Source organism: Cotesia typhae, unplaced genomic scaffold, assembly GCF_013202065.1.
Source record: "Cotesia typhae breed Kobodo isofemale line unplaced genomic scaffold, CoteBio_Ctyphae scaffold_13, whole genome shotgun sequence".
Lineage (NCBI taxonomy): Eukaryota > Metazoa > Arthropoda > Insecta > Hymenoptera > Braconidae > Cotesia > Cotesia typhae.
Window position 1 is genome coordinate 19,621,082 of NW_027423774.1, and position 14,618 is coordinate 19,635,699.

General features: G+C 28.8%; 3 protein-coding genes and 1 long non-coding RNA gene across 7 annotated transcripts; 2 read left to right on the top strand and 2 right to left on the bottom strand.

The window, feature by feature from the left end:
- Positions 1-519: 519 nt before the first annotated feature.
- Positions 520-4,207, bottom strand: Gp93 (heat shock protein 90 Gp93). Its single transcript, XM_074255362.1, has 3 exons — positions 4,000-4,207; positions 3,772-3,867; positions 520-3,110 (listed from the first exon to the last, which is right to left on the bottom strand). The coding sequence occupies exons 1-3, from the start codon at positions 4,043-4,045 to the stop codon at positions 874-876; spliced, it is 2,379 nt and encodes a 792-aa protein (XP_074111463.1). The 5' UTR covers positions 4,046-4,207; the 3' UTR covers positions 520-873.
- Positions 3,070-10,455, top strand: LOC141535440 (calcyphosin-like protein). 3 transcript variants are annotated; one of them, XM_074255364.1, is made up of 6 exons: positions 3,070-3,127; positions 3,781-3,863; positions 7,619-7,773; positions 7,860-8,037; positions 9,746-9,955; positions 10,032-10,455. In XM_074255364.1, the coding sequence occupies exons 3-6, from the start codon at positions 7,622-7,624 to the stop codon at positions 10,131-10,133; spliced, it is 642 nt and encodes a 213-aa protein (XP_074111465.1). In that variant the 5' UTR covers positions 3,070-3,127; positions 3,781-3,863; positions 7,619-7,621; the 3' UTR covers positions 10,134-10,455. The 3 variants fall into 3 exon arrangements, with proteins under 3 accessions (XP_074111465.1, XP_074111464.1, XP_074111466.1); XM_074255363.1 differs by lacking the exons at positions 3,070-3,127; positions 3,781-3,863 and adding an exon at positions 5,688-5,839 and having other exon boundaries at positions 10,032-10,453; XM_074255365.1 differs by lacking the exons at positions 3,070-3,127; positions 3,781-3,863 and adding an exon at positions 5,867-5,980.
- LOC141535443 (uncharacterized) lies at positions 5,606-9,725 on the bottom strand. Of its 2 annotated transcripts, none has more exons than XR_012480592.1 (3): positions 9,488-9,725; positions 6,281-6,620; positions 5,606-5,742 (listed from the first exon to the last, which is right to left on the bottom strand). It is a non-coding gene; the product is annotated as an uncharacterized LOC141535443 (long non-coding RNA). The 2 variants fall into 2 exon arrangements; XR_012480591.1 differs by lacking the exon at positions 9,488-9,725 and adding an exon at positions 7,615-7,753.
- A 907-nt stretch (positions 10,456-11,362) lies between the features above and the next one.
- LOC141534647 (27 kDa hemolymph protein) lies at positions 11,363-14,592 on the top strand. The gene is made up of 5 exons (XM_074254130.1): positions 11,363-11,507; positions 11,863-12,103; positions 12,944-13,396; positions 13,743-13,908; positions 14,214-14,592. The coding sequence occupies exons 2-5, from the start codon at positions 12,070-12,072 to the stop codon at positions 14,458-14,460; spliced, it is 900 nt and encodes a 299-aa protein (XP_074110231.1). The 5' UTR covers positions 11,363-11,507; positions 11,863-12,069; the 3' UTR covers positions 14,461-14,592.
- Positions 14,593-14,618: the final 26 nt, after the last annotated feature.

Genomic DNA, 14,618 nt, shown 5'->3' on the forward strand with positions numbered 1-14,618 from the left:
AAAGGTTGATTTGTCTGGTGTACTCTGTATTGAAGATTTAATCTCAAGCTGCGTATTAAAATAAACAGAGCTTAAAAAAAAATTATAAGATTATTTAGACATCTGGTTATTTAAATAGATAACGCTGTAAGTCATTTTTAGTAATAATTTTATTATACAAATACATTTATCATGTAGAATATTGACATAAACAATACTCTTCTTTCCTACAGTACGAAAACAAACGGAAGAACGGAAATAATAATAATCTTTTATTACTTAGACTCGGTTTGTTTTTAATTTTTTTACAAATTCATGGTTTTATAAATATAAATTTATTTTTATTAAAACTTATTGTAAGTAACTTCAATGATTTAAATACAAGTGATAAAAAATATTTAAAAAATGATTAACTGATTTTATTACGACTAGGATGATTTTATGAAGTTTAATTGTAATATTTTGCATTTACTTTCATCCATCAATCAAGTAAAATAATCTTTCCACTCAATTTTTTTTTTTTTTTTTTATTTCTTCTCAATGTTAAAAAAATTCTAAATTAAAGTAAAAGACCCAGTTACTGACACTTGCAATTTTAATCGAATTAAAAAAATAAAATGTTCTCAAAAAACCAATTATCTAAAAATTTATAATTTATTAATTTATTGGAGTTGGATTTTTTTTTTTTTAATTAAAATAAAAATTGCAAGTGTCAATAACTGGGTCTTTTGCCTTATTTAATAATTATCATTAACTAAAAAATAAAAAAAGGGGTGTACTTAATTTCACATCATCAATAAATAAACACTTTGTGAAAGTTTGTGAAAAAAACCGCGAATAAAATCAGTCTCAGCGGTTTCAAAAAAGATGATAAAAAATAACCAGCTTAAAAATCTAGAGCTCATCATGTTCGTCCTCTCTGGGCTCTTCATCATCAGCATCAACATCCTGAGCACTGTCAGTGACATTTTCCAGAGGTTCATCATCTTCTTCCTCTTCCTCTGGCAGCTCGTCGAGCGGAATGCCGAGGGACTTCTTCATCAGCTGCTCAACACTAGCAGCGAAGCTGGCAGTTTCCCTCAACATGTACCCAGACCTGAGAGTGGCAGTCTTGAACATAAGAATAGCCATTTCCTTGGCAGTGGCGTCTTCAACATCGGCCTCTACCCTCTTGAGGAGCTCCCTGATGAGAAGATGTGTCGGGTTGATCTCGAGAGTTTTCTTCTGGTTCAAGTAGTAGGACTTCTGGGGATCATCAGCCTTCTGATGAGCGTTAGAAATGGCGAGTCGTTCCATGTTACCGGTCCAGCCGAACATGCTGGCCACCAGGGCGCAGGGTGAGTCTGTAAGTCGTTCAGAAATCTGTGCTTTGTTGATGAACTCGGAAAGAACGTCTCCCAGCCACTTGGTCAGCGGCTCGAAGGTGGTCTTCAGTTCCTCCATGCGCTCTTGCGCCTTCTTACTGTCATTGAGGGTGAACCCTTCCTTGGCGACGTTCTGGAACTTCTTGCCGTCGAAGGAAGGCAGGGCAGAGATCACATGCTCGTCTACAGCCTCAGTCAGGTACAAAACTTCGAATCCTTTTTTAATCAAGCGCTCGACAAACGGAGACTTCTTGACCTCGTCTTCGCTGGCTCCGGCGATATAGTAGATAGCCTTCTGGTTGGGCTTCATGCGCGAGACATAGTCATTGAGCGTCGTCAGGTTGCTCATGCTCGAGGACTTGAACAACAAGAGCTTCGACAGCCTAGCTCTGTTCTGTGAGTCTTCAAGGATTCCTAATTTAACGTTTGTGCTGTACTCCTTCCAGAACGAGTCGTACTCTTCCTTGGGGATTTTCTTGATCATGTCCAACACTTTCCTGATAAGTTTCTTCTTGATTACCTTGATGAGTTTGTGCTGCTGGAGGTCCTCGCGAGAAACATTGAGGGGCAGGTCGTCGCTGTCAACAATACCGCGGATAAATGACAAGTAGTTTGGCATCATGTCGTTGATCTTGTCGGTGATGAAGACTCTGCGGACGAATAATTTAATATTGTCGGCTTTGGTACCGTAGCGACTGAAACTGTCGCCGGGCTGGACCTTGGGAATAAATAGGAGAGCCTTGAAGGTAACCTCGCCCTCAGCGACAAAGTGGATCTTGGACAGCGGCTCCTGGGTGTCTTTGGTCAGAGACTTGTAGAACTCGACGTAGTCTTCTTCAGGAACATCAGAGGGTTTGAGGGTCCAGATGGGCTTGGAATCGTTCATGCGTTCCCAGTCCCACACAGTTTTGTCAATCTTCTTGGTCTTCTTCTCGGACTCCTCCGCGGCTTCCTCGACAGCTGCATCGTCTTCGTCCTCAGTCTTGTCCTTCTCGGGCTCGTCTTCTTTCGGAGCCTCGGTGTCGTCTTCCTCCTCGACCTGGATGGTCTTGCTGGCCCAGAGGTAGATCGGGAAGTTGATGAACTGAGAGTACTTCTTGATCAAGGATTTTATGGTGTCTTGCTGCAAGAAGTCCAGAGCTTCTTCCTTCAAGTGAAGACTGACGGTCGTTCCACGTTTCAGAGTGTCACCTCGGGGGTCCTCGACGATACTGTAGCTGGCGCTGTCCGACTCCCAGATGTACTGCTGGTCGTCGTTGTGCTTGGTGGTGACTACGATTTTGTTGGCGACGAGGAACCCGGAGTAGAATCCGACTCCGAACTGCCCGATCATGTCGTTCATGTCCTGCGGGTTTCCGGAGTCCTGCATCTTGCCGAGGAACTCTGCGGTACCGGACTTGGCGATCGTACCCAGGTTGTTGATCAAGTCAGTTTTAGTCATTCCGACTCCAGAGTCCGTGATACTCAGGATCTTGTTGTCCAGGTCGGCTTTTATTCTTATGGACAGCTCCGGGTTGGTTTCCAACACGCTCTTGTCCGTCAGCGACAAGAAACGAATCTTGTCCAGGGCGTCAGAGGCATTGGAGATCAATTCTCGCAAGAATATTTCCTTGTTCTTGTAAAGAGAGTTGATGATCAGCTTCATCATTCGGTTCACTTCAGTCTCGAAGGTGAATTTCTCAGCTCGCTCACGCAGCTCTTGGATTTGAGCCGCGTTTAGACCGTCGATTTTTATCGCCTCGGCTTCTCGTTTAACAACTTCGTCATCTGAAATTGAAATTTTGGTAATTAGCTTTTGAAATAATTTATTTTTAATATTTTAAAAATAAATTTTATTAAGTCGTGGATCTATTTAAAAATTTAAAACTTATTGATTATTTTATTTTTGGTTATTTTATTAATTATTAACTAGCAACTATGTGAATACCGCGGCTTGTGAATTATATATAAATAAAATTTTGCTTTGTTGAATAACTTTTGTTAAATTGCTCTGTAGATATCAGTCACTTGACCATTTTTTAATTTTATTTAATAAATAAATTTATTACGAAAAATTATTTTTAAAAAATTACATTTTCAATTTTTGGAAATTTCTACATGTCAATTATTTTCTAATTTTTTTTGCCATAATTAATTTGTTCAAAAAATTATCAAATTTCTGGTAAATTAATTTTCATTAAAATTAGCAATCACTTGAACATTTTTTAATTTTAATTAACAAATAAATTTTTTCCAAAATTGCATTTTTAATTTTTTTTAATTTCTAAGTGTCAATTTTTTTTGCCACAATTTATTTATTAAAAAAATTATCAAACATCGGCTAAATTGATTTTAATTTTTTTACTTGTAATTTAATTATTAAAAAAAAATGAAAAATTTTTAAACATCAGCTGATTTTAAAATTATTAATTATTAAATAAATAATTACCGGTTCTAGAAGCTTCCCGACTTGATCCAAAGTCTCTGTCAACAGTTCCAACCTCTTCATCAACATCATCGACATCATCTTCGCTTCTCACGGTACCTGGATAAATTTAATTAAAAAATTAAAATAATTATGATTAAAGTTTATGCGTGGAGTAATTAAAATTAATTTAATACAATCAGGTGCTTAAGAATTAAAAAAAAAAAAAAAAAAAAAAAACATGAAACTTACCGATGAGCAGCAAAATTGCCAGACCGAAATAAATAAACTTTTTCATCGTGGCCAATAATCACTGGACCGACGAAATAAAATTAATTAAAGTTTACTAAATAAAATAAAATTATTGGAATGCTAGGAGTGACTGAAACCTCAAGTCCACGTTGAATGCGTGTCAAGTTGAATGTTAAATGTCCTGTGGTTGTTGCTTGTTTGATCTTTTTTATCTCTCGTACAATATCGCCCAAGAGCCCGGTGAGAATGCCACCTCGGCGAGCCTGACCAATCACCGGTGACCACGCAGCGATCTTCTGCCAATCGGAACTCGAATTGTGGCTACCTTCTACAAATGTCGAGCGATCATTGGTTTAAGTCGATTATTTTTCTTTCATCTCTCTTTACGATTTGTCTTCAAATTTGTTTATTTTACTATTCAGATGTTTTTTTTTAATCAAAATATTTTTTTATCCTTTTTTTATTTTTTAGAAATTTTAATTTTTTTATTTATTATTAAAAAACACTTTTTAATAATTAGTTATCAATTGTCGGTAAAATATCTTGCAAATTTATTATTTGATGATAGCAATTTTTTATTTTAAAAATTTTTATAATTTAAACTTCACAAATTATTTGTAAATAATTAAATTTAATAAATTTATTTAGTTATTAAATTTTATTACAATTTTAATTGATTAATGAAAAAAATTTATTTAATTATTTCTTCAGATTTCAAAAATTAAATATTTAATTTTAAAATTAAATTTTCTTCTCAATATTAAAGAAGATTAATAAAATATAAATTTATTCTCAAAACGTTTCAATGAAATCTATCAAAAAACACTTGATCAATTTTTTTCACAGCGTTTTTGAAAATCTAAAAAATAAAAAAAAAAAATCGGACTTAAAATTAAAATAGAGAAGAAATGGAGTAACTCCGAAAATTTTTTAATTAAAATACTAAAAATGATTTATGAGTAATTAAAAATAATTGAATTTTATAAAAAAAAAAAAAAAAAAGAATTGATAAAATGATCCAATTATTAAATTTCATTGAAAATTAAAAAAATTTTCATTATTGATTAATGGAAAAAATTTATTTAATTATTTCTTCAGATCTTGAAAATAAAGTATTTCATTTTAAAATGAAATTTTCTTCTTAGTATTCAAAAAAATAAATAAAATATTATATTTATTGCATGTGCGCTTCAATAAAATCTATCCAAAAAAAACAAAATCGATTATTTTTCCCGCTATTTTGAAAATTTGAAAAATATAATAAAAATAATTTAAAAAATTGGACTAAAAATAAAATTAAAGAAGAAATAGAATAACCCTGAAGAGTTAACTTGACTTTATTAAACAAAATCAATTGATAGAATAAGTAGAAAAATAAATGAACGTATGTGAACTACATAAGAGGATCACACGACATTGTCCGACATAAGTTTGCTGCTATATGTCAATGTGATGTGTTAGCTTTGAATTTATTTAGTTTTAGCATATATATTTTACTATAGTACAGGTAAATTGTCTGCCTACCTTGTTACAAATGTACTTGCACCAGTATTAGTAAGAGTAATAGTAATATAATAGTACTAGTACCAATAACAAAATAAATATATACGTAAAGCTAGGCAGTGTGGGCACGAAGGTGCTCTACCTTTTTATTCACAAGCATACGTTAGTTACATTGTCACCTTCCATCCGGTTACTTCACCGTATCCTCGTTATCCTCTTTACAATCGGCGGTATCTTATCCTGCGATAAATAATTATTTTTTATAAAATTTACAAACTTATTTTTCCATTTAATTATTTTTCCTAACTTCTATCAAACTGTTTCGACGGAGATTTCGGTGAGTTTTCTTCAATAATAAAATTTTTAAAATAATCAATAATTAATTTATAAAAATAATTGATTATTATTCTAATTTAACAATTCAAATTGATATTTTTAATTTTTATTTTCAACGCTCAACAATTTTTCGCTAACCGAGGTTTGTATATTAAAAAAATTTCAAAGCTTTGAAAGTTGATAGATCATTTTTTAGTAATTATTTTAATAATGAAAGTATTAGACAAATATTTATTATTTTTAATAAAAAATTTCAAATTTAAAAACAAATTTTATTAAATAAAAAAAATTATAATTTAAAGATTTAAAGTCTAATACTTTCAATTGTATAAAATGCCTTAGTTTTAATCACGCTTCAATTAGTTGTAGAGAAAAGAAAGTTTTAATAAGCGAAGCGTAAAAAAAGGCTTTAATTAATTGTATGAATCATTATAATACTTACAACCTAATAACGATTCATAAAATAATAACATGCCGCAAGTGCGAAGTAAAAAGCTTTACACAGTCATTTACAACAAAATCCTGGGGTAGTTATAACACATACATGTTTGTCGGTACATGAATAACTGACATAACATGACGATGAATAAATATTTTTGTAAAAAGAGGGCACATTTAAGTTTGTACAGAAGTATAAGCCCAAAATTCGTTAATAATTGACAATAAGTTGATCGATCGCCGGGGATTATTTATGCACACGTAAACTTTACTATTATGCCCTCATAGCTTCGCTCACTAATGGATATCATATGTGATGTAGTGACACTCCGGTCGATGACAACCTGAAACATAAATATATACTTTAGAATTATAACAAAGTACAAACATCTAAACTTTATAATACTAAAGTTAGCCGACGTTTTTAATTTTTTTTTAATTATTAAATTAGAACTAAATAATATTTTTAAAAAATTGCACTTATAGTTTTTGAAGTTTTTTAATAATTAAATTTTTTTTTTATTTTTTTGTAATTATTTTTTTAAAGTACATGGAAAGAACAAGATGACACTGGATATCATCACAGATTATACTCAGTGATATCTGTGGTGAAAAAAAATTTCAGATAGTAGCTAATATAATCCAGATTATACTGGGTGATATCTGGATTATACTCATTGTAATCTGGATTATACTAGCTACTATCTGAAATTTTTTTTCACTCAGTATAATCTGGGATGATATTCAGTGTCATTTTGTTCTTTCCGTGTACACTGAGAGAAAAAATTTCTTATGAAAGAAATAAAGATTTTTGTGACAAAAAATTAATTTGGAAATTTTTAATAATTTTATTTCTTAGCTGAAGAAATAAAAATTTCTTCTTAAAAAAAAGTTTTCTAGGTTTGAAAAAAAAAAAATTTAGAAACACAACTTGAAATTTTTCATTAAAAATTGGTTTTTTAATTTTTAATAATAATTTTTTTTTATTTAAAGATTTTTAGATGTCATTTAATTTAATTTTCATCAAAAGTTTACATATTTGCTTAATTTTACTTTGTTTTATAGTAATAAAAAAAAAAATACAATGTTTTGTTTTATTATATGACATTACGGTCTCATTTATTAACACGATAACTTATATTTAGTCCAGTATGTTGAACCTATCTTCACGATTATCTTTATTTAGATAGTAAAGTTTAGTTATAAATTCAGGCTGCGATATTATCGAGAAGTAAAGTATCATGAAGCTTGAGATTTATGACAACTGATTAAAATTTTGCTCGTATTGATTGATTTACTAATTGAAACTATGACAATTATAATTACTGTTTATTTTACCTAGATAATGTCTAATAGACCGGTGAGCGCGACGACGAGACAGGAGGCAGAGATGATCAACAAGGCCCAAAGGGCCCTGCATACTGCCGAAGACGCGATCGACAAACTTCGGCTGCTTTGTTTGGCCAGGGGAGCTGGGGGAATCCTTGGACTTGCGAGGTATTTTTTTTTTTAATTATTTTTCTTTAAATAAATAATTACTGGTAATTTTATTTGTCGAATGATGTGTGTATTTATTTATTTAGGATATTTCGGCGCATGGATGAGGATGGGAACAAACAGCTGAGCAAAGAAGAATTGATTGAAGGGTTCGAAGCTATGGGCTTTGAATTTGAGGAAGAAGAAGTCAATGAAATTATTTCTAAGCTAGATACTGATGAAAGTGGGACTATTGATTTGACTGAGTTTATCACTGCTATTAGAGTAAGGTTTTTATTGATAATAGTTGTAGATAAATTTAAAGATATTTCTTCATTTTTATCACAAATCAATTTAGAAAAAGAAATTTTTAAAAATCATAAATGCATTATTTTGAAATTAATTTATTTCTTAAATAAAATCTAAAAATATTTAAGTTTCTGATAATTTCACAGTTATTAATTAATAATTTAATAAATTGCTATTTCTTTTTACGCAAATCAATAATTTTATTTATTTGACCGTGAAGTTTTGCACGTAAATAAAAATCGATAGAATAATTGAGCAAAAAGTAATCTAATAAATATAAAATTTATATTGCTATAATTAAATAGAGATCCAAGGTATTTTTATTATAAAAATTAAATTAGCCGACATCTGAAAATTTTTTAAATATTTTTTATTACAAAAAAGTTAAAAAAAAAAATTAAAAAAATTATGCATAAAATATTTTTGAAATATTTTTTTACTTGCGATTAAATTGCTGAAAAAAATACAAAAATTATTGAACGTCGGCTAATTTTAATAATATTTAAATTAGCCAATTGTTACGTTCCCAAATTTTGGGTGTAATTAATTTTTAAATTTAATTAATTTATTTAAATGTCCAGATTTTGACCTCGTTAGAAAGTCGATAGACTCCAGGTGGGTCATGCCACTGATTCCTCCACGAAGTACTTTTTATATATATTTTAATAATTCACATTTTTAATTTATTTATAATATATATTTTATATTTTACTTTTGTTGTACCTGCCTACAGATAGATAATGGGTAGAGTGCCTGAACGCTAGCTAGCGCTCTGGGCGATTTCACCAGGGTGAGAACAGCTAATAAGCGCTCTTACCCTGGAGGTAATAGTTAGGATATTTTTGGATAGGATACCCGAACGCTGGCTAGCGCTCGAGGTAAAGGAACCAGGGTGGAACGCTTCCAGATGGAAGCGTTCTCAACCCTGGGTGAAGGTTTTAATAAGTACCCATTTTAATCGATTGACAATTAAAAAAGAAGTATTTATTAATAAGGAATTGGCAGGTTCAGCCTCGGACCAGCAGAGATTGCTCCTCTGCTAAGTCCTCGGACTGACTGTTCCAGAGGAAGTCTGGAGACAGAATGTATCTGTTATAATAATTACAATAAGTTTTATAAGAATTTTTAGCGACGTTGCATCTCAGGTTACCCTATGTGAACATCAACGCAGTCCAAAACCCACAACGTAGACTGTTTAGTCTACTACGCTGCGTTGACGTTCTAGAAATCTGTTATCTCGAGGTATTTCGGTTACGAAATACCTCGGATAATAATTAAATAATTTAAATAATTATTTAATAATTTTTAAAATAGATTTATAAAACTTTAAATAAATTTAAAATTTACGAGAACGTAACACCAATGTTTAAAAATTTAAAAATTTTTTTTCATTTATTAAAAAATAATTTTTAAAAATTGCACTTACAGTTTTTCAAGTTTTTTACGAATGAAAATTTGTTTTTAATTTTTTTTTTTTTTTTTTTTTTTTTTTTCAATAAAAAAAATTCTAAAAAATATTTAGATGTCGGCTAACTTAATTTTTATAATTTTATTGTAATTTTTTTATCTATAATTATAAATTAAAAAAAAAAAATTTGAACTATTAAAATTTTTATAAAATTTGTTATTCTAAAGTTAAGTAAAAAGTTGATAAAGAAATTGAAACTAATGATAAACATTACAGCCTCCGATGTCTGAGAGCCGAATAAAACTAGTAGAGCAGGCGTTTCAAAAACTCGATAAGACTGGTGACGGTGAGATAACAGTCGCTGATCTCCGCGGGGTTTACAATGTCAAATGTCATCCGAGATATATAAGCGGTGAAGAGAACGAGGAGAGCATTTTGAATAAATTTTTAGGAAATTTCGAGCAAGAGAGCACCAAAGACGACATTGTAAGTATCTTAATGTTTCTTCTTTTGTGTTTTAAATATAAATAATTAAATATTCGGTTATTTAATTATTTCGCAGGTTACAATGGAAGAATTTATGAATTATTACAGCGCAATAAGTGCTAGTATTGATCACGACGCATACTTCGATCTCATGATTCGCAATGCTTACAAACTATAAATTATAAATTATAAATTTACTGCTCTAATTATTAGAAATATTTTGAGCAGAATTTTATGAAGAAATATTTATAAAATACAAAATTAGTGCATATCTATGAGTGTTCAGATAAAGTAATTCAAGTACTCTATACGTTAAAACATTTTTTTTTATTTATTTTTTTTTTATAAACATTTAGCTCTTGACTATCAACATTTCATTATTATCCTCATTAAATTAAATAACTTTTTACACAGCTTATTTACAGAGTGTATTTATAATTAATTATTATTAGTATTATTATTAATGGTTTATATAGTATTGTGTTTCTGTGATTATTAATAAATTATTAATCAAATAATCTTTAATAAATTATTTATATAAATTTAAAAATTAAAAAAAACAATAAACAAAATTTTGCAGTATAAAATTATAAATAGAAAAATTGAATCAGCGTAATACTGTATAAAAATAAACTCATTAAACCGGAAGAAAGTCAAAGGTGTTAAATTGCATAATTTTATAAATTATTCAATAGTTTATCAACGAAAACCGGTCGTTCAACCATCATTTCAAGTATTTGTACAGTTGTCAGTTGTAATGAAGAGATTTATACTACTGTAATGTGACAAAATAATTCTCATTAAATAAAGTCAGTTTTTTTAATTTTTAGAATTAAAAAAAATTAAAAATTCTATTTACACACATAAAAACAAAAAATTTGAAGCAATGAAAATTAATTTAGTAGATATTTAATAATTTTATTACAAACAATTTATGGCAAAAAAAAATTGACATGGAAAAATAAAAATTGCAATTTTAAAAAAATATTTTTTTGTCAAATGTAATTAAAAAATTAATTCAATAATACTAAAAGTAAATAATTTTGAAGATCTTGATTTGAGTAAAAAAATTTTTAAACTAAAAAAAATTTTTTTTTTTTTTTTTTAAATGCAGAATAAAGAAATAAAAAAATAGATTTATAAATTGATTAATCATAAAATATAAAAGCGACAATTAGTAATATAATGAATAAATAAAAAAGGATTTATTGATCAAGTTTAAAGTACGAATATGGAAGCAATCTAATAAATAAATAAATAAAGTTAAAAGTTAAGGTAAAATGAGTATGTATGTTTTCTTGGCTTACTCATAGTCCGAGGTTACAAACTAAAGATACTTTAATACATATTTGTGTGTGATATATGATATAAGAGTATGTATGTAACATTAGTATAAGTATAAACGGTTTAGTGATAAAATGAAAATGATAATAACGAATGTTTGCTGACGACTTTGGTCAGTATTCACGTGGACTCCTGACTGTTAAGTTCAGTTCAGTGTATTTTGTTGACCTTTCACTATAGTTACCAGTAACACACTGACACTGGCCAGGTATTTTTATTTATATCTAATCATTAGAGTTACTTTGGGGTAAGATGGACATCAGCGAGTGCAATTAGTAAAATCGGCCATCAGCCATTAATTCGGCTAGTTCATCCTTCATTTTGGTTTAAATATAGATATATACAATACTGATACATATGTACAATATAATATAATATATTAAAATATATCAGTAAGTATTTTGCCGCGTCATTTTGACTCATTGAATAAATTGAATATTCCTTTTTTGTGTCTTTCGCTGTCACTTCTACGGAGATTTTGCGCTCTGAAAATAAAACAATAAACTGTCAACTGTAAGTCTTTTGTTTCAACTAATTACGTTGATCAAATTTTTTTTTTTCAGTTAAACATAAAATATACTTATGTAAATGTGGTAAATAACAAGTAATTGATCATCTCCGGCCGAGGCTAAGAAAGCTTCTCATTTTTCAATTGAAGACGTGAACAATTGGGCAGGTTATACCTGAAAGGAATATATATATTATATTATATTCTATATATATATATAAAGAGAGATAGAGATTTTTTGTAGTGGAAATTCGACTGTAAGATGTATCGTACAATTGCTGTCGTGGTTATCTTTGGTAAGTACAAAGATTAGGTTTTTTTATCTTATTTTATTTATTTAATATGTCAGCTCATTTACTTGAATCTGGATTTAAAATGTTTTATTGTTTTGTTTTTAAAATAAATTTTTTTTCTATATTCATTTCAGAGCAAAAGATTGGGAGTAATTATATTGATTTATAGAAAATTATTTTTTTTTCTATTTTTTTTTTTTTTTAATTAAAATAATTAAAGTTTTTTTTTATTGAAAATTATTGAGTACAAAATTTTTTATTCATTAAAATAAATTTTTTTTTAGTTAATTAAGACATTTTTATTAATTTTGTTTTTATTTTATTGAAAAAAATATTAAATTTTTGTTATTAAAAAAAAAATATATTAAATTTAAATAATTAGCTGTAATAAATTTAATTAGTCTAAATAGTGTAATTTATGATTTTTTTCTAAATATTTTTTTAACTTAATAACATATTTACTAAGTAAAGAAATTGATAAAATTACCTGTCTGTACAAATGAGTAATTACTCGATAATTACAATTTTTTTAAATATTTCAAGTATTTACTTATACTTGATAAAATATTAGATAACCCATGACATAATATTGAGGAGTAATTGAATTATTATAAAAATATTTAAAATTAAACAGAAGCCATAAGTATTTCAAGTTACGTATTAAAATTATGCAATAATTTAATCCGTCATTTAAAACTAAACATCTGTAATTATTTATTTCTTCATATGATTAAATTATCCAAAAACTAAACTAGCATGTAAGTCAATTTAATCAAGGAAAATTTTCACAGAATAAAATAAATAAATATTTTTTTTTTTTTTTTTTTTTTTTTTTTTTTTTAGGACTGAGTAATGTGCAAAGTCAACTGATCCCAAATGACCTGCTAGACAAAATTCCGGGTTCCGTAGACGTTAAGTCCTTGAATGAAACCGCGCTGGGACAGGTTGAAAATGTTAAGAACCAGTTTATGAGCAAGTGTGAGAAAAACGGTGGACCGGATGCTTTTGACAAAGTATTAAAAGCCAACACTGAGGTCCAGAATTGTGTAAAAGGTTTGGTAAACATGACTGAGCTGCAAGACGAGATCGAGAAGGCCAAACCAACTGGAGACCTTGATATTGTATTCAAAAAATACTGCATGAAAAAAACAACACTGAAAAAGTGCGTTATTGATTTCACCTCGACCGTGGAAGCTTGTCTTGAGCCGCAGGAACGGGATACTGTTAAAATAGCTTTGAATGTCACTGATTCACTTTTGAACTTTATCTGTCATAAGGAAGGTGACCGCATTGCGTGTAAGTTCCTCCTTGTAATTACATATTCTATTTAATTGCAATTTTATTTTAATTAAATAAAACAAATAGTACAAATCTAATGAAAATTAATAAATACAATTTTTGAATTATAAATTTTAATATAATTGTCTTAAATTATTTAAAATTAACAACTCAAAATTTGGGAACGTTACAAGAATATTTTATTGTTTTAATTAGAATAAAATTGCAAGTGTCAATAACTGGGTCTTTTACCTTATCTGCTAAATTTATTTTCATAAAAAATCAGTGATAAGGTGTCTGCTGATATTCCAATAGAATTTTTATTAATAAATTTATCGATTAAATATTTAATATTAAATTACAGTGTTTATCGCTGCCGGAGGCCCGGAATGTTTCGCTTCACAACAAGCTGGTCTTCAGCAATGTCTCAACTCAACTTACGGAGGATATTTACCAACAGGTGACTCAGAAAAATCTACACCTTCTCTTGAATCTCTTCCGAAATTAGCCTTCGGAATTAACGAGTGCAGGTAAATTATTTATATATTAATTAATTATAATACTGGAGTCAGCAGAAATTTATAAATTTTTTTTTTATGATAAAAAAAAATTTTTTTTTTTTTTTTTTTTAAATTAGCTAACATTTGAAATTTTTTTTTTATTTTTAATTGATAAAAATTATGAATAAAAAAATATTTTTAAAAAGTTTCTAAATTTTTTTTAGTAATTTAATTGCTATGAAAAAAAAAATTGACAAATGTCTGTTATCTTCTGGATCATTGATTATTTTTACTATCTTTTCCCTGAAACAGAAATTAATTAAATAAATTTTTAGCGATATGGAAAAACTCAGAGGATGCGTCGTAACTGAACTGGAAAAGTGTGCTGACCCGACACCAGGAAACATCGCCGATGCTTTATTTACCTTCGTAAAGCGTGTAACACCTTGTGAACATCTTCTCGCTGCTCGAAGTGCTCCTCTCGTAGAAGATCCTAATTTGCGCTCAAGTAACAGCGCTCCGATTAGCGCCAACAGTGTTTACTCATTTTTGCTTGTCTCTGCAGCTCTCGCGCTGGTTTAAAAAATAAAAATAAAAATTAATAATTCATAATTTATTAAATTGAGTGAGATTTGTTTTTTAAAAGCATCCGGTGGTGTAACGATAAATTAGAATTGTATACATATCAAATAAATGTTGTCTTTGATTTTTTAATACTTTTCTATTGATTGTTAGCTTGT